Raw genomic sequence first — 24,069 nt, forward strand, 5'->3', positions numbered from 1 at the left:
TTTGTGGAATGAATATATGAAAAAAATTATCTGCAAAGCTATATAATTTTATGCCACATGTAGCTTTCCTTTCCAGTTAGCCAGTCATGTTTCAAGGATAACTTTGTATAATTAATTTCCTAAGGAAGTGGTGGTTATCTTCTGGGAACTGAACTTTCTTATCTTCCTTAATTGGCGTTGCTGCAAGTAGGGAGGTTGACAGTCACTTGAGATGTGTGGATACTTCTTTTAGAATATTAATTTGACTGCTATGTATGAAGTTCAGAGAGAGATGCAGTTATGTAAAATGTTGATTCCAATGGAAAAGGTATAAAACAGCGCTGCAGAGGAGGGAGGGAGGAGGTGTCGTTTGGTTTGGCTGTGAGGCCCGGGGTGTCACCTTCCCTCAGAGCGTAGTGGCTCAGCTTTCAGGTGGGAAAACCTTACGATTCTGCAGCTTTAACTGAAGTATGGTCTGATATCGAATGAAAGACCGACTTTAAACATCGGTCTTTGAGATGGAGATAGGAGGAATCCATTCTATCCTTAAGTAATGTTGCTGATCATTTTTCTTTTTGGCTCTAAGAAACACAGTTCACTTTTCGAGGACTTGAAAATAGGAGAGAGACTGGAACATTGCATGCATTCAAATACCTGATTGTTTTTGTGCCCACTAAAATAAAGCAGTCCCCTTTTTAACAAAATGCCAAATGTTAATGTTCATGAGTCTTCAGCAGACGAAATGTCTGGGTTTCAGCCCTACGTAATTTTATTTTCTAACCATTTGAAGAACGCCCTTTCTGGTATAACAAAAACAAAAGCAGAAAATTGCTTTCTGCTTCTAGATAGTCATATCAATTAATGTTTTCCATGGTACGTTAGGACTATCTTTTCCATGAGATGTGTGCCTTCATTTTTTGTAACTAAACATGCGTCATATTGGAGGGTTGGGCATTCTCTATTTTAAGCCACACAAAAAAAAAGGGTGGAGGGGGGTTATAGAGCAATATGTAGAGTATGATCCTGTTTTTTTTTAATGGGGGGATATGCACATAGGTCTGTATACTTGTTTGCACATAGAGAAAGGCAGGCTAACTTTGGGCATCACAGTGGAATGAGCTGAGATACGGGGACAGGGAAGGATTACTGTTTTAGACCTCTGTATTATAGAACTCATTAAGTCAAGCATGTATTGTTTTTGTAATTAAAAAAAATACTCTATGCTAAATTTGATGACCACACCTTTGGAACCCCAAATGTCAGGTATACCACCCTTGAGAAATCTGTTTCTGGCTCTTATTCTAATAATATTCCTCCTCTGCTTTTGTTCATGGATTGCTGCAGAATTGATTAGCCTGATGCCAAAGGTCGAGTTAATATGACATGTAGAATTTTACTATCTTGTACTTTGCTTGTTTTTAAATTCTTTCCGAGAAAATGAAGGTGCAGTGTTTTTTGTTTTGTTTTTTTTTTAATCTGTTTTGTGGTCTCATAGTTTAATACTATAAAAGTGGGTGGAGATCTATGATGATCCATCATGTGAACAAATTGAGCAGTCATTTGTATGTTCAGAAGCCATGGTTGATAAAGGAGCCAATGAGTAGAAAGGCCTTGGCTCAGACTTTTGAACTCTGGCTGTACCCACAGACTTAGTAGCCTCTTTTGTGAACCAGCTCAAGGTCAGAGGACCCTCTTTTTCCATTCTGCCCATCTATCCACTTGCCCTTACACCCCCAATATCTATTTCTTAAAATAGTCTCTGCCTTCACACAGCTCTCACAAGGGACTGGTTTGTCTCTAGATATGAGTTATCAACTCTCAAGAGCATTTATAATACTTAGTGATTTTCAGGATGCCCAGCCAGCTGACTCTGGAAATAGAGTTCCTTGTAATCCTGTCATAATAAACCGGAATCTCTGGGTAGACCACTTGATTCACACACCTACTGCTTGGACCACTGATTGTGGCCTGCCGACCAGAATGAACTGAGTGGCTTAAGAAAATGATGTCCTCTCCTAAGATTGGGTAGGGCCAACTTTTTCCAAAGGAGGTGGGGTGTGTGTAAGTATGTGAATACCCAACCAAATATATTAACATGTTAAGAAGAGGAAAGGGGGAATGAATGCTCATGAGGTCACTGCTGTAAACCCATCACATGTTGGGTTGGGAGTTTGTAATGAAGTAGCTTTGTGGGTGTTGATATGAAAAGGATATGACCCGTGAGAAGGATTTGTCATTTGCGTTCCAGGCTTCAGGTATACCCAAAGGCATCCTTCTCAGACTTTCTATTGGAGAACTCCTAATGGCAAAGAAGAGTAAATAGTTGCCTCCAGGGACTCCGGGGCCATAGTTGAAGTCCATCCACTTCAGAGAAGTTTTGTCAAAATACTTGCTTCCAAACTAATTCAGTTGTATTCTATTCTGTAACGCATATGGGTTTGTTTTTATCTAATATGCTCCTTGCAACCCTTTGAGTAATAAGGTTTTTTTGGTGCTGATAAGTACATTTAGTTTGTTTTCTGTCTGAATTGTCAGAATGGGGATCATGTAGATACAGAGGTGTGAATTCGTCCATTTTAGGATTTTAAGTTAAGCTAATTGTAATTGCGAGTAACTGCTTTGGCAATCTAGTAAAAATCGTCTTAATTTTTAGAAGTTAGTACTACAATTGGGATCCCCGTAGAGATGGAGTCAGATACTTTTCCAAAGGATACTTAACATGCACGCTCTAGGAACATCCATCGTTTGCTTTGAGGTGGGTTCATGCACTGAAGCACTGGGTTGGTTCATCATCTGGTGTGTGGCCAGGCAGCGTCTCTAAATCTGGGACGGTTCCAGACGTTGATGTGAGCTTTGCAGTAAGAGCTGTTCAGTTGGACAAGTGGAGGATCGGGTGAGAAAAGAGAGAGGTGATGTTGGCCTGATGGGGTAACATGCAGCGTCAGAGACTCTGTTTGCTTTTATTCCTCCCTCTTGGCTGAGTGCAGTTCCGGCTGGGACAAGCTGCAGGATGTGATGTGCCTTTTGGTCTCCCAGTCTGTGTGGGGCCAGTGTTGGGAAATGTCGGTCGTGACATAACTGAGTATTGCTCTTCTGTATTCTTTCTGCTGCCTTGGTCAGACCTTCTTCCGGCTTCCCCACCCCCACCCCCCACCAGACAGAATGGTGGCAGGATTTCATGCGGACTTGTAACGTAGGAGACCCACCCAGACATGATTCTGTTTTTAGGGTGACTGGTCAGGACTGTGGTTCTGTTCAGGGACAGGAAGGCTGCAATTTAGGCAAGAACAAGGCCCAGGGCAAATTTGGAAACTAAAGAACCAAGGTGTCTGTTCTCCGACAAGAAGTATTTTTGGTGCTGACAAGTCGATGTAGTGTGTTTTCTATCTGAATTGTTAGTTTGGGGATCATCCAGATATAGAGGGCTGAATTAGTATAGTTTTAGGATCTTAAGTTAAACTAATTGTGGATGTAAAAATGACTGCTTTGCAAGTCTAGTAAGAATTGTCTTAATTTTTAGAAGTTGGTGCTAGAATTAGGATCCCCATACGGATGGAATCAGATGCTTTTATCAAAGATACACAACTATAAGTGCACAATCTGTTTGGTTTAAAAGAGTGCAAAGTAAATGGGGTTAACATTTATATACTTATTTGAAGTTCCAAAAACACTTCTCATTTACACACATGAAAATTCCTACCTACTGGCTGTAGATCTATTCCTGGGAATTTGGCATAATGATGTATTAGTTTCCTATTGCTGCATAACAGATTTCCCCCAAACTTTGCAACTTGTGATAACATACATTCCTTATCTCAGTATTTCTGGGGCCAGGAGTTTGGGCGTGGCTTACCTGGGTTCTCTGCTCTGGGTTTTACCAGGCTGTCATTGAGGTTTTGGCCAGGACCATAGTCTAATGGGAGGCTTGGTCCTTTTCTAAGCTCATGGGATGTTGGTGGAGAGCTAGAGTTTAGACATCCATTTTAGTGTTATTCTTCCTTTACTCGGACATTCTCCAATCTTTTTTTCTCTTAAAATTTCCTTTAAAAATTCTTTTTTTGGTGGGGGGGAGGCGGGGGTGTGTCTGGGTGGCTCAGTTGGTTAAGCATCCGACTTTGCTCAGGTCATGATCTTGCAGTTTGTGGGTTCGAGACCCACACAGGCCTCTGTGCTGACAGCTCAGAGCCTGGAGCCTGCTTTGGATTCTGTGTCTCCCTCTCTCTCTTCCTCTACCCCGCTCTTACTCTGTCTGTCTGTCTGTCTGTCTCTCTCTCAAATAAAAACATTAAAAATTTTTTTCTAATTCTATTTTTTTCATTATAGAATTAACAACTACTTTTAGAAAAAAAAAATCAGATGGTAAAGGGATGCATAACATAAAAATGTAATTTTCTCACCTCAGTGTCCCAGTCTCATTTCTAGAAGTAATAGTAGTTAAGAGAGTAGTAGGGAATTTTCCAGATTATGTTATCAGCTTGATTAAAAATTAAAATTTTTTTGTTCTAGAATTGGAAGTAGGAAGAGGTTCTTTTTCACTGAGATGAATGGCTCTTTACCCAGAGAACCCAGACCCAAAAATATTTGAGTGAAAAAAGAACCATTTTTACTGCCCCCTCCCCTCCCATCTAGACCAAGCAGGGAAAGGAGGAGGGATTCCCTGACCTGGTGAAAGGAAGTGCCTTGATTTGATCATGTATGAACGGTTCACCATGACTAGACTCTGCCTGCGTGGCTCATTGAAAAGGTAGATCGTTCAAGAGACATGAAGAGCGAATTGTGTGTGTTTTCAAGGGTATAGCTTTGGTGTTTGGAATGGAGACAGCGTTAGAAGGCTGGATAAAGCTGGTGAAAAATAGCAAATCACAAGGCTGAAGAGAAATGTTGTGTCTAATTTCTGAGCATAGTCTATCTCTTGGACAGTTTTATAATATTTTTCCAGAAAATCATTTTTGGTGATAACTTGCCAGTTTCAACCTGTGTAAGCTCTCTTAGCCTTTGGTGATTGGAAAATTTCTTCCTTCTTAGAACTTGCAAAATGGACACATCTTTATCTGTTATTTACCAAGCTTAAGAGAGTTGTTTCATCATACAGGCCCTATACAGTACTTGAAATGTTTGTGTGATATTTATAATATATAATTTATATGTTCTGCTCAAGGCCATATTTGAAGTTTATTTGGAGGAAATTAAGGCCCAACCTCGGGCCTGCAGAAGTGTCGTCTTTTGATGGCGATATGGTGGGTACTAGAAGCAAAGACCTGAGCCCCGGTCCTGGCACGACCACTTATTTGTTCATTTAATTTTCACTGGAGTCCTGGGTATTGTAGGGGTTTTTTTTTATGTTTTTATTTATTTTTGAGACAGAACGAGACAGAGTATGAGTAGGGGAGGGGCAGAGAGAGGGAGACATAGAATCCGAAGCAGGCTCCAGGCTCTGAGCTGGCAGCACAGAGCCCGATGCAGGGCTCAAACTCACGGACTGTGAAATCATGACCTGAGCTGAAGTCGAATGCTTAACTGACTGAGCCACCCAGGCACCCCCATAGGTTTTTAAATTATCTTCATTTTACCATGAGGAAGCTGAGGCTCAGAAAGACTAAGTAACTTGTCCAAGGTCACATAGCAAGTAGGTGATAAAGCTGGGATTCGCATCCAGGAAATCTGGCTCTAGAGTTCATGCTTTTAATAGTCCTGTTGACCGTATATGGTTGCTATGAGCATTCAGTGATACCATTAATATGCAGGTATTCACATTCTATAATGTGCTATTCAAAATAATTATGATATGTATAGATTACATATATGAATATGTATATGTATATGAATGTATAGATTTGAAACAAGGCAGTCTCACCGATCCAGATGAAGAATTCAAATGATAGTCAACATTCCTGCCACATGTTGAGTTAGCATTTAACAATGCAGTAACATGAACTGGCGTGACATGGAACGAGTGTGTTCAGTTCTAAAGTCGCAGGTGCCCACTAGTCAAGGAAGCGATAGCAACCATTAGGATGATGTTTTTCCTTCTGGAGGGTGGGACAAGATCTTGAAAGGAAATTGATTTTCATCACGTTCACTGGATGGCAGGAGATTGACAGCTGCACGTGGCCCGTCACTTTTATGAGCAGGAAGTAGAGGAGGAGGAGCAAATCACAGGGGACATGTGGCTGATTCATGTGACCAACTCAGCTCCCGCCCCCCTGTGCATCTATTTCTGCTGTTAGATCTGTAGCACAGATATATATTAATGGGAAGCGTAATTTCTAAAGAGACGCTGTTTTGTTTCTCAAACTCTGTTTTGGAGGGTTGGAGGCTGAGATACGAGGTGGCATGTTGGAAAAGGCATATAGAGCGAAGGTTGAATCTCGGCCACTTGCAACCACCGTGAGCGCTGTGAGTAATTGAGAGTCAGTTTTCTCATCCACACGTTAGGTATCATGATACTTATGTTGTTGAGATGTGATGGAGATTAGGGAGCATCTTAGCGTGGTGCTTGGCACATAGTAGGTGTGGAGTACCTGGTAGGTGCCATGACCATCTGAAAAACTTGGAAACCAGAATGACTTTTCTTTAAGGGCTCAGACACTGTGATTTCCTTGTAATTACAGTCTTTCTCTTTCTCCCCTCCCCCGACTTTCTCTTTCCCTCCCTGTCTCCCACTCTCTTCCTCCCTCTTTTCCCTGCCCCCCCCTCCCTCTTTGGTATTCATTGAACAGATTTCATTTTTTTTGTATTACTATTTCAATTGTCCACAAATATTATTTTCAGATAGTAATAGACCTCTAACACAGGACTGCTCTGTACCTTAGTTAAGAGTTTTATTAGGTCTGGAGAATGGTACATTTTTGGAAAATACTTTTCTCATTGCAGAGTTTATCTCAACAAAGATATTATAGTATTGTGTTACTTTGCTCTAAAATAAAGACTGCCTGCGGTGATATTTTTAGCCAGTATTTCAGCGTGGCATAGAACTCATATATAGTTCTGTAATTCATAGTCTGAAATGACTGGCAGCCCAGGAAGAAAGGGTTGTAATATGATGGTAGTTAAGTCAAGCCTCGGACTGCTCTAACAGTGGCCATGGCTGACTAGCCTGCTTGCCCTCCTTGGCAGCCGTGATTTGTATGACCCCCGGACTACGTGTGGGCTCCCGCTCTAAGACCGGTCATTTGTGGGACAGCAGAGACAAGAAGATGAACAGTGCTTGATTCTTTCCTCCAACTGTGAATTGAGAAATCCTGGAAAAATAAAACTATCAATGAAAGCAGATGCTGGAGGTCATGAGGTTGTAGGGCCATGGTGGGCCATGCTACAAGCAGGCACTGTGAGTAAGCCTGTTTGAAGTAGACCGGCTATAGAGTAGAAAGTGAGAAAACCAGTTAGGAACAGGCCCAGAGAAAAGCAGAAACATGAGCAGGGGATGAGCACACTGATACGTGGAATTGGACGGGAAGTTACCACCAACTTGTGCTGCCTTAGCATGATGCCCTGCACTCATACTCACTCTTGGGTCACAGGCTGCTCAGGGGTTCCTGGGTGTGTTCCTTTGTTCAAGAGCTTAGTACTTGAGGTACAGGAACCCAGGACTTGATAGAACATGACAGCATCACTGTGCTGAGCGGCTGAAACAGTCTGACCGAATCCCACTTCTCTGTTCTAATGTCACAGACTTTGGCGTAGAGCTTTGGCATAAAACCGTCTCTTCCACTCATGGGGAGACCTTGGGCAATTTTTTTTAAAACCTTCGAATGCCTCAGTTTCTTCTGCAGTAAAAATAGGCTGTTATTCATGAGTTCTCTCTATATATTTTGCATACGTATCACAAATATGTTCTTAGACCGGGTATGTGTGACGTACACACTGAATGACATTGTGTTGGATATAAGACCCAGAGAGAAGGCTACATCGGTATTGACCTTGTGTTTGTAATTTTTTCACTCAGGCGGCTTTTCACAGTTTTGGACTGTGTCTAAAAAAACCCAAAGTGTTGGCTAGACCAAACTGTGTTTTTCAACAACCAAATAAGACAAAAGTCCTCTTTGGGGGAATCTGGGAAATCTTACGGATGTCTAATGAAAAACACTGTGGCACGTAATGTCTTCATGTCTTGTGATCAGATTCCCAGGATCTGGGACTCAAGAAGAGGATAAATTCCTCCTCATGAAGTGAGTCGCGTGTTGTCATTTCTGAAGATCCCATCAGCTTATCCTGTATCATCATTTTCTCAGGATCCTAGGCGTTTAACATTAGCTTCATTAAGACGTACCTCACATGCTCATCTGATAACTCTTCAATGCTCTGTATACAAAGACCATTTTGTAAGGCTTTGGCATCATAGGATACCTCCAATTTAGCTGAGTTACTAACGTATGTTATAGGCTTTCAAGTCCTGGCTCTCTACGATGGCCAGCAGATTCCAATAGAGTGAAACTGTGAGTTTCCGTAATCAGAGCAGGTAATATTTATGGGACACTTGATGTATCTCAGGTGCTGTGTTTCATGCTTTAACACAGAATCTCATTTAATCCTCAGATGAGGGAGGAACCAATATTCTCCTCTTTGTTCAGATGAGGAAACTTAACTTGGAGAAGTTAAGTAGATTACCCAGGAAACCAGAAAACTTTGCCAGATAACTTGGAACCATGGTTAAACAATATTTCAAAGGCATTTGAAGCAAATTAAATTCTGTATGACATAGAATCTGAGCAAAGAGCTCAAAAACACTTAAGTCACTCTGATTCAGCATCTGACTCCCCCCCCCCCCCCAACACACACACACACACACACACACACACACACACACACACACACTGACTGCTCTCAGACTGGATGGAGCTCAGGCCCCTCACTTTGATGTTTGAGGCTCTCTGCAATTTGATCCCAGTCTTATTGTCTGGGTGATTACTCACAGGAGATCTTTGCTCTAGGCAAGCTGTCTCATTCCTGTCTTTGAAATATGGGTGGGTGGGCCTTTGTACCTCTGTCCATGTTTAATCCATGTTGGAGCATGTGTCAGAATTAACTTCCTTTTTAAGGCTGGATATCTTCCACTATATCTGTATACTTCATGTTGTTTATCCATTCCTCCACCAGCAGATGCTTGGGTTGCTTCACCTTTTGGCTGTGGGGAACAGTGCCACAGTGAACCTGGACGTACAGATAACTGTTTTGAGTCTCTGGCAATTCACATTTAAAAAAAATTTTTTTTTGAAGGATGCAACTATCTTAGTAAAATTTTAGAAAAAGAGAGAGGGGTTCAATCATTACCTAAAACCTGAATTCTCCTATGCCACTCTTTGGGGGAACATTACTTTATGTGAATCACGCCCATCCTTTTAGACCTGCTCAAATCTTCTGACTTCCTGGATCATCATTCTTGGACCTCTGCAGTTCACAGTGACCATTCCCTCAAGCAGACCAGACCCAAAGCACTCACCTAGGCAGTAAGAAGACTAATGACTCGGGGTGGCTGCTGGGTGGCTCAGTCGGTTAAGCATCTGACTCTTGGTTTCAGCTCAGGTCATGATCTCGTGGGATTCTCTCTTCCCCTCTCCCTTTGCCCCTCCCTTGCTCGCTCTCTATCCCCCTCTCTCTCTCAATATAAATAAATGAACATAAAAAAAAAAAGATGACTAATGACTCATTTAGCCAAGAATCACTTAGATCTTATCTTTTTTTCGTGGCCAGACTAGTTAACTCTTAAATTTTATGTTTTATGATGTAAAAGTCTCACCTCCTGAGCTCTATTATAAGCTCCTTGGGGGCACAGACCATAGGAGCGTCTTTTATTTCCCACTCTGCCAAACATGATGTTGTGCGTAAAGTAAATGTGTTGCTTGCTTGTTCAGTGGCTGTACCTAAATTCTGTCCAGGCAGTGCAGCCATGTGAAGGTTTATTTTTCCTTGGGTCCAACCCATCCTGGATTTGAACTGTTAACACTGTACAGGTGAAAGTGGCTTGGAGGAACATGGCTTGGAGATGGATTTGGAAGAATCCTACACATGCTTTTAATACTTCCTTGGTGCCATTTTAGGCTAAATCATTAGGCATCAAGTAAGATACTTCATTAAATATTAACCTGTGGCATTGCCACTCTCCTGGTTTATTTCTCTAAAGTTAAGGAATGATTATTATACATTGTTTTGCATTTCTTCACGATGGAGTCACAACTTTGTGTGCTGGGATAAACATGAAAAAAAAGTTTTTATTGGGGCGCCTGGGTGGCTTCATCAGTTAAGCATCCAACTTTGGCTTAGGTCATGATCTCACGGCTTGTGGGTTTGAGCCTTATATCCGGCTCTGTGCTGGCAACTCAGAGCCCGCCGCCTGCTTGGGATTCTGTGTGTCTCTCTCTCTGCCCCTCCCCTGCTTGCTCTCTCTTTCTCTCTCAAAAGTAAATAAACATTAAAAAAAAAAAACTTTTTTTTTTTTTAGGATGAAAAATTTTCTCTGTAACTAGGTCTTTTCCTCCCCCTCCTCTTTTTTTGTTTATCCCTGGTGGCATAAGGATTTCAGCATTCCTGAGGTAATCAAATAAGAAGCTTCTGCCCAACAGATGGCTCTCTGTTACACAAAGGTGAAGATGCTGCCGGAAGGCATTGCACGGTGCAAGTTTCTCTGATTAGGCATTGTTCTTGGCCACTTTCCTCGAAGCTTCGGAGGCCTAACTGATAGCGTGGATCGAGTGCTCTGATGAGATGAAAGTGGACTCCTCGTCCTGACTGCACTTTTGTTAGATAATGTGCTGATACCGCTTAACTTCTTTGTGCTCCATCGTTATGGACCTTAAGGTGGAGACTTCATATCCATCTCATGGGGATTGAAGAAGAGTTTAGAAAAAAGGTGTTTAGGGGCGCCTGGGTGGCTCAGTCGGTTGAGCGTCCGACTTCGGCTCAGGTCATGATCTCACAGTCTGTGAGTTCGAGCCCTGCATCGGGCTCTGTGCTGATGGCTCAGAGCCTGGAGCCTGCTTCACATTCTGTGTCTCCCTCTCTCTCTGCCCCTTCCCTGCTCATGCTCTGTCTCTCTCTGTCTCAAAAATAAATAAAAACATTAAGAAAAAAAAATTAAAAAAAAAAGAAAGAAAAAAGGTGTTTAAGTGCGTATTTTATACCAGCACTTTAAGGTTTGGGGATGAGTTTTTAAGGAGCTGCAGAGATGGTAAACAACTAACTGAAAATCATCCTGAAGAAAATAAGGACACTGGTAGATAGGCAGATGGGATGCCTAGCTAGAGCCTCAGCAAAGCAGGGGCTTTAAAAATATATTTTGGAAAAAACTGATATTGAAAAGAGGTGCCAAAGTAGTCATCATGGTGAAAACAAGTCATCGTAGGGTTTCCATTACATGTATTTTATGGTTTAGTTATAATTTTATTTTCAATTTCATGTGGGGAATTGAAATGTAAACTTCTAGGGGCGCCTGGGTGGCTCAGTTGGTTAAGCGTCTGATTTTGGCGCAGGTCATGATCTTGTGGTTTGTGAGTTCAAGCCTTGCGTTGGGCTCTGTGCTAATGGCTCAGAGCCTGGAGCCTGCTTCGGAGTCTGTGTCTCCCTCTCTCTCTGTGCCCCTCCCACCCCCTCCACTCTCTCTGTCTCAAAAATAAATATTAAAAAATTAAAAAAGAAATGTAAACTTCTGGAATTTTAGGTGTCTAAAGATCTTCATGTTGCCCCGGGAAGAGCTGTGGTATGAAGGACGTGAAACTGTTCTGACTTTCCTGTGTCTGTCTACTAATGTTTCGTTCACCTAGCATTGTGGGCTTCCACGCGATGGAGACTTGGAAAATATTCAAACTACGCTTCAATGTTTAACTTGAAAAAAGTTTTTTTTTTGGTCGGATATGTTTCCAAAACGTGTATATCCTTGTCCTCAAAATCATAATACTCTGTCTCATTTCAGCCTTTCATCATCCTTCTTTGTTCTGACAAGATGCACTCAGGGCCAGCGGATCTGAGATGCAGGCTCTTACTCTAAACAGCTCTTCATTTTTATGCTCTTAAAATTATTTTGATCCCTTCTTACTCCTTTTCTTTCTTTCTTTCTTTCTTTCTTTCTTTCTTTCTTTCTTTCTTTGCTTCTCTTTCTCTGTCTCTTTTTCTTTTTTCCATTAGTGGCCATTGTGTCTTCCCTTAGGGTAGGAGTTCTTAACCTGGCATATCAGCTGTATGCAAACTTTTTTTTTTAATTGTTTAAGTTTATTTTATTTATTTATTTTGAGAGAGAGAGAGAGAGAGAGAGAGAGAGGCAGCGTGCATTAGCTGGGAAGGGCAGAGAGAAGGAGAGAGAGAAACCCAAGCAGGATTCACGCTGTCAGCACAGAGCACCACCACGGGGCTCAAACTCAGGAACCAAGAGATCACGACTTGAGCCGAGATCAAGACTCAACACTTAACCACCTGCACCCTGCAGGCACCCAGCTGTATGCACATTTTTGTTTTTTTTCTGGGGAGAAGTGTCATAGCTTTCATTGACGTTTCAAAGGGACCTACAACTAAAAAAAGTTTAAGAAGTGCTCTGTAGCAGTATTTTTCCAACTGTAAATTTCAACCTATTAATGGGTGATAAGAACCGTTTAATGGGTTAGGGCCCGCAGTTTTTTTAAAAAAAAATTGTAATGAATAGAGTTGAACAAATAATATCAGTGCATGACATGGTAAGAGTATTTAGGGTTTTGTGAGAGTTTGGTTTCATATATGTGTGTACGTGTGTGTAAATACCTACTCAAATACACATACTTTGTCGTGATGAAAATTTATTTCTCACAATGAGTCGTAGTCAAACATTTGAAACACGCTGTGACAGAATGGCCCCAATTTAGAGATGTTGTTGCTGTTTCTCTGTAGTGTGCTGAGAGACCGTATGCCAAGTTCATTAGAAATGTGGCTAAAATGAAAGGACGTGAAGCTAGAAGGACTTTCTTTCCTTTTTGAAATATTTACAGAATTAATTACATAGGAATAAGAGAGGAAAGTAAGATAGAAGATAGGTCAACAGCGACACTATCCCAGTGCTGCCACTGGGAGTAAAACACAGTCGTGTGGGTCCTGAAGGTAAACACCACAAGCAGTGGTTTTCACCTCTGGTTCCAGATGGCCTTCTCTGGGGACACGTTAAAAGATGTGAGAGCCTGTCTGCTCCCAGACCATTGAAATTGAATCTCTGAGGATGGGGTTCTGGAAGAACTCTCTTCTAGAATAAAATGCATGGTCTTTGGGGTGTATATGTATCAGGGGTCTTTCTTCTGGGTTCTGAATTGCTGGATGCACGTCCTCCAGAAAAGACTTCAGTTTTCACTGTGATCACAATAGGAATATACAAGTATTATTTGGTTATTCACAAGGCATCTGTTCTGGAATGCTACAGATATCTGAAGTATGAAGACGGAGATTGTTTTGACCTGGGAATGTTTGAACATTCTTGATTTAATGTCTGCCCTTGAGAAGTGAAAGATAAAAGTTGCTAATTGTGCCCTTTGTAAGAAGGTAGAGCCTTTCTTCTTTCTCTTCCCTTTTCTTTCCTCCTTACTCCTTCCCCTCCCCTCCCCTCCCTTCCTCTCCTTCTCTTCCCTTTACCCTCCTGGATGTCAGAGACTGGTCCCATAGGGCGGTGGGAATAAAGGGAACTTTCCAGTCTCGTGGTGGTGGAGTGCACATGCTTGAGTTCTTGGAGGTGCCAAGGGGTGGGAACATGGAGGTGGTGAGCTAGGTAGTGGCTGAGATGGTTAGGTTGGTTATACTGAATAAACAAGTACATACATACATACATATGAGGCTAATGAGAGCCAGGCTTGTCTCTGTTGGAGAAGGTCGATAGAACCTAATTGGTAGGTGATCTTGGCCATTATGTGAAAGGAATGCCTTTCAGTGTAATTAGCCTAATGGAAGAACATCCTCTGGATTCCAGTAGGAGTTTCTCTGTGCGAGTCCTTTGGGGCACAGGGACAAGGCTGAAGTGTGAGCCCAGCCATAAAAGTGGCCTGCTGGGAAATGAAGTAGGCCGTGAGACACCTTTCTGTCAGCTCCCTTGGTGCTGGCACCATCTGAGCTCTGTAGTAGTAGTTTGTTGATGGACACAGGATCTATGCACCTCTTGTTTCCAGTCAAGTAAGTAAGTGGAACTCTAGGGGGCAAGGGATGGATCCTTGTTGCTGCTCCCTTTTGTAAAGATTTGTAAGTATTTCTGTGTTTCCTTTTTTTTCTCCTTGGCATATTCAGAATAAAAAGGACACACCCAGCCCTTTTATGTACTTGTGTTTTTTTTTAATTTTAAGATTAAAAAAATTTTTTTTAATTTATTTTTGAGACAGAGCATGAACTGGAGAGGGGCAGAGAGAGAGGGAGACAGAATTGAAGTCAGGCTCATGCTGTCAGCTCAGAGCCCGACATGGGGCTTGAACCCACAAACCCTAAGATCGTGATCTGGGCTGAAGTTGGACGCTCAACCCAGGTGCCCCTTTATGTACTTGACTTTAAGAAACTCTGTGTCTTATCTGCAACCTCTTGATGCCGGTGGTTACTTAATGAGTTCGTTTGTAGTTCTTTCTAGACCATGGTGCAATAAGAAGATACTTACTTTAAATAGTGTACAGTTGCTTGTTTAAAAAAAAAAAAATGTCTGTCAACTGTAAGTCCAAGTGTTAATTGATGTAAACATGAACTATCTGGTCTCTGTTGTTCTGATCCCCAAAAGGGAGTTTTAATCTGGTATTGCAGTTACCTGAATGGAGAATGGATAGCTGCCTAAAACCAGAGTAGACCTGTAAACTCCACCCAGCCAATCAGCTGCTGCTAGGCATTCTTTCCTGTCTCAGACAAAGGAGGACTGTGACTGAACATTTGAGTTATTCTGTTGGTACGTGTGGGAATATTTAAATCTTCGATTAATGCACATAGACCCTTCAAGGAAAAAACCCTTATAAACAGTAAGGGCAGGTGTCATGGTAGAGGACAAACCTAGTAGGAATTCATGATTAGAGGATACATATCTGAAACATATACATAAAGTAGAATGGAGAGATAGCACAGTTACTTTTACTGTTTCCTTATTGAGATTGATAAAACTTGCCCTTTACTGATTTGTTGAGCTCTGTTGGTGTATCAGTAATTGTTGCTGGGTAACAAACCAGCTCCCCAAATGAGTGGCCTAAACAACAACCATTTATTTGTGCACAGTTCTCTGGGATAGCAGTTTGGGCTGATGTCAGCTTGGTGTATTTTCTCCTGGTCTCACCTGGAATCATACATCTGACCTTAGGCATCTGGTGGCCTAACTGGGACTGGATGGCTTAGAATGGCCTCAATCATATGTCTGATGGTTGGTTGTCAGACTGTGCAATTCAGGGCACCTTGGCCATCTACGTGGCTCAAGTTCATTCACATCCTGGCTTCCAGCCATAGCCATAAAAAAGGGGTTCATCCTATACAGGCACTATTCAAGCCTCTGCTTGTGTCTCATCTTATTTTTAAAAAAATTTTTTTAACATTTATTCATTTTTTGATAGAGACACAGTGTGAGCGAGGGAGGGGCAGAAAGAGGGAGACACAATCCGAATCAGGCTCCAGGCCCTGAGCTGTCAGCACAGAGCCTGACGCGGGGCTCAAACTCACGAACTGTGAGATCATGACCTGAGCTGGAGTCGAACGCTTAACCGATTGAGCCGCCCAGGTGCCCCTTGTGTCTCATCTTATAATGTCCCATTGGACATTTGACAGTCAAGTCACATAGACAAGTCCAAACTGAAAAGCTGGAGGAGTAAACTGTATCTCTTGATAGAAAGAGTGGCAAGGTCACATTTCAAGGGGGTCTGCCTGCAGGGGTGGAAGGAATTGTTCTAGCCATCTTTGCAAACAACATCCCACAGTAGGAGCCTGAGGGAAAAGGGTATACTTTAAAGATTTGTTCAGTGGCAACACGTGGCATAAAGGTTTAATAAAATATTAGGCACTATATATGTACTTGCTATTATATTTCAACAGAAGAACAGTTACACATGAGTCACTTTCTTAGATGAACTGGCCCTGTCTGCATTGGTCATTCAGTTAACCAGTATTTATGGGACATCATTAAAAGGTCAGGCCCTTTCTTGGTGGTAGGGAAAGAGTTGGGGAAAAAAAGCACACGATTCAGTTACGTATAAAAGTCACAAGTAACAAAGAGAAACGTATTAACTCAATAGTGTGGCTTTTGATTTTGAGGTTGAGGTAGCAGAGTTTGCTCTTTCTGTAAGAATGCCACAGAGGCAGATTTTTATCAAGAGGTTAGCCACCGTGAAGTATGGTTTTAGGGAGCACCTTGATCACTGGTTTCTCTGCCAACAGCAAATACGTATTTCGATTATTGTGTTCAAGAAATTACCTAAAAAAGGAGAGTCATGTACTTTTCTACTGAAGAAGGCCGATCTTTTAATCAACAGATACTAAAAGAATAACCAGTCATTATATTTTCATATCTGCCAGTGTAGCTAGTATTAGTTCGAAGCTAGTGAGACAGTATTTCCATCTGTAGCATCTGCTGGCCCAGGTAGGTTGGAGTGTGAAGAAACCTTCTTGAAAAAGTCCTATCCAAATGGGGTAAGTGAGGAAACTTGGACTCATCTCTTGTCAGGCCAGATTAATTGGTCCTTGTGATAGAATGTCAGAAATGAATGCCAGAAATAAATGGAGAAGCTTGCGTGGGAACAGAGTTTTCTTTCATAACTGTGGTCTTGTCTGTGCTTGATAGGATGAAAAAGTATGTGTAGAAATGACCTGTTCAGTTTTCCAGGTTGGGGGAGAAGTCTTTTGTAATTAAAATAATTGTGACCCATGTTAGAAAGAAATCATAATGTTAAAGAATGTTAAAATGTTCGTACTGTTTTCTATTCTGTTCAATTTTCTGGAAAGATCTTGACAGTCTTGAATCCAGTAATAGAAATACCGGACAAATTTGTTGCTCTAAAAATGCCACCTTTTGTTGCATGCGCTGGAAAGGTGGGGAAGTTAGAGCTGACTTTTTTTTCCCCTTCTTTTTTTTTTCTTTCACCTTTTTCTTAAAGCAGTTTTTATCACTTAACGTATTTTTGTTAGTGTCCCCTGTAATGTTGAAACTGAAAGGAAAAATGAAGCCACTAAAATGAGTTCCAGTTACGTGACTTTGGCTTGTGGCATTGTGCTAGTCTTTGTACAAAATGAACTGAACCAGACTACTCTTGCTTGCCAGGAATTCCAGATCAAAATGGAAGGGAAGATTAATAGTGTTCCAGTTTGTAGTGTGAGAGGGTTAATGTGTGCTAAAATAAAGTATTGGTCCCTCCAAAAGTACATTTAAATTCTACCTTAAATTTAAATTCGACATTAAATGTACCCTCCTTTACAAAGTACATTTAAATTCTGGTATTACAGTACATATAATATGAAATTATGTTGTTTGAAGGCCCAAGGGATAACTGTGGCTCTCAAATGGAGTTGGGCGCTGTCTGAGCCCTTTGGAGAGATTGAAAGGCTGGTGTAAGAGCAGTGCCAAAGTAGAGGCCTGTTTGATAGGTGTGGATGTGGTTCAGGAGGAGGGAGGCCCTGGGTTCCAGTGGGCTCAAACAGGAGGCTAAAGATGAGAGAAGGAAACACGAATAAGAGAGAGCCTAGCTGTTGCTCAAAATTAGCTGTGGCTGGTGATGAAATTTTTGGCAAGCATCACAGGATTTTGGAGAACTCTTATCCAAGATCATAAATTAATCTGGAGATTTATTTTGAAAGGTATTTTCAATGTACAAATCTATGCCTTCCACTTATCAACAAAATGAATGAACACTATTGGCCATCTGCCTTCAGAGATATTAAATGTTCTTGAAAAGTGTGAATGGTCAAGGAGTAGAGATAGTTTTGTGTTTCAAGAGGGTGAAACCATGAGATACTGACCTAAGTTGTTAAAATACATCCTGTGTAATCATGGGGGATATTTTCTTCTTGCTTTTGCAGACGTATATTGGAAGTGTGGTTATATCCGTTAACCCATACCGGTCCTTGCCCATTTATTCACCAGAGAAAGTGGAAGATTACAGGAATAGAAATTTTTATGAGCTGAGCCCTCACATGTAAGTACGGTGTTAAAGCATTAAGTTTCTCTTTCACTCCAGAGATGTGTAGTTGACAGATGTGTCCAGCTGTTTCCTTTGAGTCTCCGGAAAATGTTTTCGTCATTTTTTAAAATTAGATAAAGGAATGTGGAAGTTAATTGTTAATGCCTTATTTTAAATTAAAGAAAAAAAGAATACTTCGTTGGGCGTCAGGCCCTTTAAGTTCTGAAATATTTGGGTTCAGTATGTAAAATATGTTCTGTTAAAAATTTTGTGTAAGTAGCAGCTGCTGCTAATTATTTCTGCAAATAAAACAAGAATGTGCATTGTTTATTCTTTTAAAGAGCCCAAGCAGCATTTTCATAAAGTTGGATCCAGAAAGATCCCAAGTGTTGAGTTGTGTAATGGTTTTTGAGCAAGAGGAAGAAATAGTACCTTCAGTTTATAATCTTCACAGACATTTTTCACCAGATGTGTATATCAGACCAATGATTTTACCTTCCCTGAAGCTGGACACTTGTTTGATTTTTCTGAAGGTCACTTGTTAGTGTAAAGAATTTTTGTAAATAATAATCTACAATAATCACATAGTGCCAAGGTTGAAAAACCCTGCACTAAAGTGAAAGAGCCTGCAGAGTTTCAGTTGTGTTCTAGCAGAAAAGAATTTTCTCTCTGTGATTGAAGATGAGCTATGGGCTCTGTTGACTTTGATAGAAAGTAAAAGCTAATTAAAAGATATACATACCCCTGTCTTAGATGTTTCCCTTGTTAATAGAGTGCATAGTGACATTTTTGGACTGTTTGGAACTAAAGATTTAAATAATTCCTTAAAATGGTTGTTCAAAGCTAAATGTTATCTATTTTACCAGTCAAGCGGATTCTGATTATTCTGTTTTCTTCCAGAAGTAGATTTTGCAAGTACATCTTGTTTCATTTTGCTTTGAAATTTGTTTTATAAAGTTATCCCTGAGGTTAAGTCCGTGTCGTGAAATATTTTATTTGATGCCTGAATATTTATTTTAAATTCTCGGCCTTGAAGCCATGCTTCCCAAAATAAGATGCTTGGATAAGCTGTGTGAGAATCCCCTAGAAGCTTATGAAATATCTAGCTTCCTAGGTCTTCCCTCTAACAAACCAGGAATGTACATTTTTCACAAGCTTTCCAGGTGATTCTTAAGTACATGCACATTTGAGAACATGTTGTCCTAGATGTGTATTTACAGATGTTTTCCTTTCCTTAACTGCTTATTGCAAATCGTGATCTTTACTGCAAATAGTCTTAATGATATAACAATGGCTTGTATTCATTGAGCACTTACCATGTGCAAGCACTGCTCTAAATACTTTATGTGTATGATAACTCATTTTATTCTCAAAATAATTCTGTAAAGCACATACTGTTACAAACGGGGAAGTTTTACCAAAGCCACACAGCTCATGGATGGGGAGCCGGGCTGTGAAAACAGTCATCTGCTGTGCCTCTCAGCCAGAAATGGATTCTGCCCTTTTCATGGTAGGGACTCTTGCTGTGCACTTCTGTCCACACACGAGGCCCTCCAGGGTAACCTTAGCTATGCCTCCGTTTATCTCCAGAGACCATCCTTCCATTTGCAGCTTTAGTTTCCAGTTTGGGGATATTTAGATATATAATAGATGTCTATTCTAGAACGAAGAGGTTCACGCCCTGTTATATCCATGTTTATCCCTGCCCTTGAAAGATTTCTAAGAGTCTGTGTGGCACTGCTATCCCTAGTTTACCCCTTTTACTCCCCAAGGAAAACAACTACGATCAGCTATAAAATAAATATCCAATGTGCTTAGAATAAAAACAAAATCTTTTTTTTTTTTTTAACTCAAGAAATGTTTATTAGATTGAGTTAAGTGACAAAAACTTTTTTCCATGGTCTATAAAACACTGCATGGGGTGACTGTGCAAGGTCCAAGTTTACCTAATGAATCTGAATTTGCCAGATATCGATCACACCCCTTTCCCATCTCCCTTTGTTCCTTCCCTCCTTCCTACCTTTGCATATTCTGTGCCTTGGCCTGGAATGCTTTTCCCTCCCTTTTCCCCCAGGCAACTCCCGTTCTTCCTTTAGATCTCAGATTGCATTAGACCTCCTTGGGGAAGAACCTGCCCTCACCCTCTCTGGCCAAGGTCAGATCTATTGCCCTTGTCACAGTTACAATTTAACAGTGCTTTATGAGATTATTTGATTCCTGTCAGCCTCACCTGCCGTGCCAGCTCACCATAATATTCTCAGCATCCGAAAGCAAGTTCGGTGCTGAGAACATGCTGAACACTTCCTTCCTCCACTTACTTGCGAACTATGTAATCTTGAGCAAATTACTTGAAAAAATTTCAACTCAGAAATTAAGCAGTTTGATCTGTTGAATGGGAAAATAATTATTAACTCCTAGGATTTTTGTGAGGGTTAACTATCTCGTAGATATTTAGATAATTATCTGGCATACGGAGAGTGCTTAGTATGGAATGGGTCACTGTAGTGAATTGTATGGAATGGGCCCTGTAGTCAATTGATAGTGGCTGCTATTCACAGTGATTATAACTGTGTGTGGGACCCATTTCAGACCTCTAACACGCTCTTTGTTCCCAGTTTCTCCTCCTTGGTGGGACATTTTCCTCTCCTTTATGGCATTTTCCTGCATTGTTCTTTGTGAATGTCCATCTCTGACAGTGTCTGAAATAGGGTCAGTGATACCTAGATTTCCTACTAAAACCTAATCTGACATTCTCAGGTAGTAGTTGTTACAGTATTATGAGACAAAACGAGAGGCCTCTGGGTGGCTCAGTGGGTTAAGTGTCTGACTTCAGCTCAGATCACGACCTCATGGTTTGTGGGTTTGAGCCCTGCATTGGGCTGACAGTGCAGAGCCTGCCTGGGAGTCTCTCTCTCCCTCTCTCTGTCCCCCCCTCCCCCACTTGTGGGTGTGCTTTCTCTCTCACTCTTTCAAAAGTAAATAGAAATACACTTTAAAAAAAAAGATAAGATTAGTTTAGGCTTTTGATGCATTCTAGCCATAACTATTTCAAGAATTTGGTCCCAGTTTGAAGAAAAATCTTAAATAGCTGCTCAGACCACATATACTTTGAGAATTTTGCCAATTAATTTACCTCAGATTACATTTGGAAATTAACTTGACCTGTCGTTTGCCGTGAGTCATCAGAACCTCCAGATATTTCCCTTACAACTCACGTTTTTAAAGGTGTCCAGAAATTGTCTTTATTTTTTTTAAACAAAATTTTTTAATGTTTGTTTATTTTTGAGAGAGAGAATGTGTGTGTGGGCAGGAGAGGGGCAGAGAGAGAGGGGGTGGAGAGAGAGAATCCTAAGCAGGCTCCACACTGTCAGCACAGAGCCCAAGCGAGGCTCGAACCCATGAACCGTGAGATCATGACCTGAACCAAAACCAAGTGTTGGGTGCTTAACTGACTGAGCCACCCAGGCGCCTCTTATCTTTCTTTAAATGCCAGACAACTGAACAATATTTGCATTTCATGTAAGTATGGGACTTTGAGATAGCAGACATGTATAAATGAGTAAAATGAAACTAAATAGTGCTTCTTACCTACACTCCTTTTCAAAGGTAGTTTTATGTTGTCATACCCTTTCTCCTCTCTTCTTCTCTGAACTCCTATCCCCTTTATGTTTGGAGTCACCCCTTGAGCAGGCTATCCTTGGGGGGCATGCCCAGAGAAATGAGGGGTCCACGGGGCAGCATAGATGACACCGTGCCTTTCTCTTTGTGTAAGGAGTGTCTTTCCCCTGTGACTTTCAAATTCTTTGCATGTAAGGAATTTTTTTTACCACGTCCCGGTGAGGACTTAGTACGTTTCAGGTAACTCAGGAACTGCATTCATGGAGAACTGCCTGAGACCACAGAACCTCATAGATGGGAAAGAATGGCGGGAGCGATGAGGAGACTAATCGACCTACTTAATCTCTTCCCATTGAGAACAGCACCAGGACAATACACCTTCTGAGATTTTATTTACCAAATCCACTTCCTTTTGGTGGATGATTGCTTTGTGATCTTGCAGCCCTAGATACCACTCTGTTACCATTCTGTGGATCCTCCTAAAATCAGCACATGCTACTTCCCTTCCCAGAAGCCTTCCTGGGCTCCCTATTACTAGTTGAGTGAACTCCCAAGTTCCGTGGCTTAGTATCCAAGCTCCGCACCATCTAGCCTCAGTTAGCGCTCTTCTCCAGGCCCCCACCCACCAGCAACCTCCTTCATGCAACCTCCTTCTGAGTCCCAGCCTTTTATGTCTCCTCCTTTCCTCTCCTCCTGCTGCATACCCACCTCTGTTGTTAAAACCTCGCCAGTCTCCTCGGGTCTGTCTGAAAGCCCAAACCACAAGTGACTTCTCCTGCCTCTGAGTTACCGGAACCACCTGTGATCCCACACCCCACTTTTCTTACTGCGGTTTGTTGTGTTTCTGTGTCATCCTCTTTAATGAGATGGAAGTTACTGTAGATCAGGAACCTTGTCCTGCATACCTCTGTGGCTCTCTCAGTGCTTTTTCTCTTAAGAGTTCAGTGACAATAGAGCAAAAGAGCTTTTATAATTTTTCATTACATTTTACTTGTGTTATCTCATCTCTGGCAATTCAATGAAATAAAACTATTCTTAGTAGGATATTTACAGTGTTCAAAATTTCATGGAGTATAATGGGAACTTCTTCACATTCTTATAAAAGAAGTAAGCTAAAATAGTATTTTTATGGTGCCCTTCAACCCTGGGTGTTCAGATCCAATTTATTCATGATACAGAGCACTTTCCTGACGTGTCTAGCCGAGGGACATGGTGACATAGAAGGAAGAGTGTGTTGTAGCCCCAGCCAGCAACCCCTTCAGGTGGTCACAACCCGAGAGAAAGCTGAAATGTGTTCGTAGCTTAGGATGTAATGTGGTAGCCATATTACACGGGGCATTACAAGCACTGTTTGAAGCAAGCAGTCTTTCCCTTTTAGTAAATGAAAAAAAACCCTGCAACAAGTTTTTAAAATGGAGAAAACTGGCTTAAGGCTTTGAAAAATTTTGTTATTCTCACCTAAAAATGAGAAAGTAATGGAGGATTTGGACAGTGCTCATGTCAGTGGTCCAGACATGAGCCCTCTGTCACTAGGGAGCTTTTGACCCCTAATTCAGTGCCAGATTGATTTTATAGGACCACATGCCATCGCCCGTAGAATGACATTGCCGGAAGGCTTGTGTGTTTTGAGTCTTTGTTTCTTCTGTTATCCTTTTACTCAAGGTAAACCAGATAAATGTTATAAAGAACATTTCTGGCTATATTTCAAAATATACTAGTGCCGTGAGTGTCCAAAGCTTAGGATGAAGGTCCAGGACAGAAGATCCAGATGTTGTCCCTTTTAGGATATCAGTATTTTTTCTCTGCAGCAGACTTGACATTCTGTGAATAAAATTGTATTTATTTTGAGAACTCTTATGACAGTTCGATCCTGAATTCTCATAGAGGTTGCTTGTGTATCAGAGTGTGAAAGTGCTTTCTTAAGGAGACAGAGAGAGAAAGTTAGTTGATGCGATACCATGTTGCTGAGGCTTTTGTATTATTTCTCTCATCTTACTTTTGTGGAGTAACTGAGCCTCTGATTGGTTCTGTACCTCTCCAAAAACCACTTGCAGAAACAGATGTGGGCTTTCCCATTTAGCATTCTTTCCACTTACTGCTTTAGGAAAGTTACTCATTTACTGAGCAAATATTTATCGAGCGCTCCCCCTGTGCCAGGCTCTCTGTCCGGCCCTGGATGCAGTTGTGAGCAAAGCAGATAACATTCCTGTCTCCTTGATGGGGAGACAGTCTTCTGACTCAAGTATATAGAAACCCAGATTGTTGCAGCCATCAGTTAGGAGGGAAACCGACAGAGCAAAGGCAAGGAAGCTTTTGTGGAAGACAAAGTGAACGTAGATAGTTTTCTTAGAAAGCACGGTTGGTTCCCGTTCTCTCGGGTGGTTTGCGTCAGGAGCCGATAGGTTGTCGTCTG

General features: G+C 41.4%; 1 protein-coding gene across 4 annotated transcripts in view; it reads left to right on the plus strand.

Annotated features, from left to right (window-relative positions):
• Window positions 1-24,069, plus strand: part of MYO1B (myosin IB) — a 187,512-nt gene that overhangs the window by 36,505 nt on the left and 126,938 nt on the right. For all 4 annotated transcript variants that reach the window (XM_027054426.2, XM_027054446.2, XM_027054466.2 and 1 more), the window contains exon 3: window positions 17,938-18,053. In XM_027054426.2, the coding sequence (XP_026910227.1) occupies window positions 17,938-18,053 (116 nt within the window). The remainder of the gene's footprint in view (window positions 1-17,937; window positions 18,054-24,069) is intronic.

This window comes from Acinonyx jubatus, chromosome C1 (genome assembly GCF_027475565.1).
Source record: "Acinonyx jubatus isolate Ajub_Pintada_27869175 chromosome C1, VMU_Ajub_asm_v1.0, whole genome shotgun sequence".
Taxonomy (NCBI): domain Eukaryota; kingdom Metazoa; phylum Chordata; class Mammalia; order Carnivora; family Felidae; genus Acinonyx; species Acinonyx jubatus.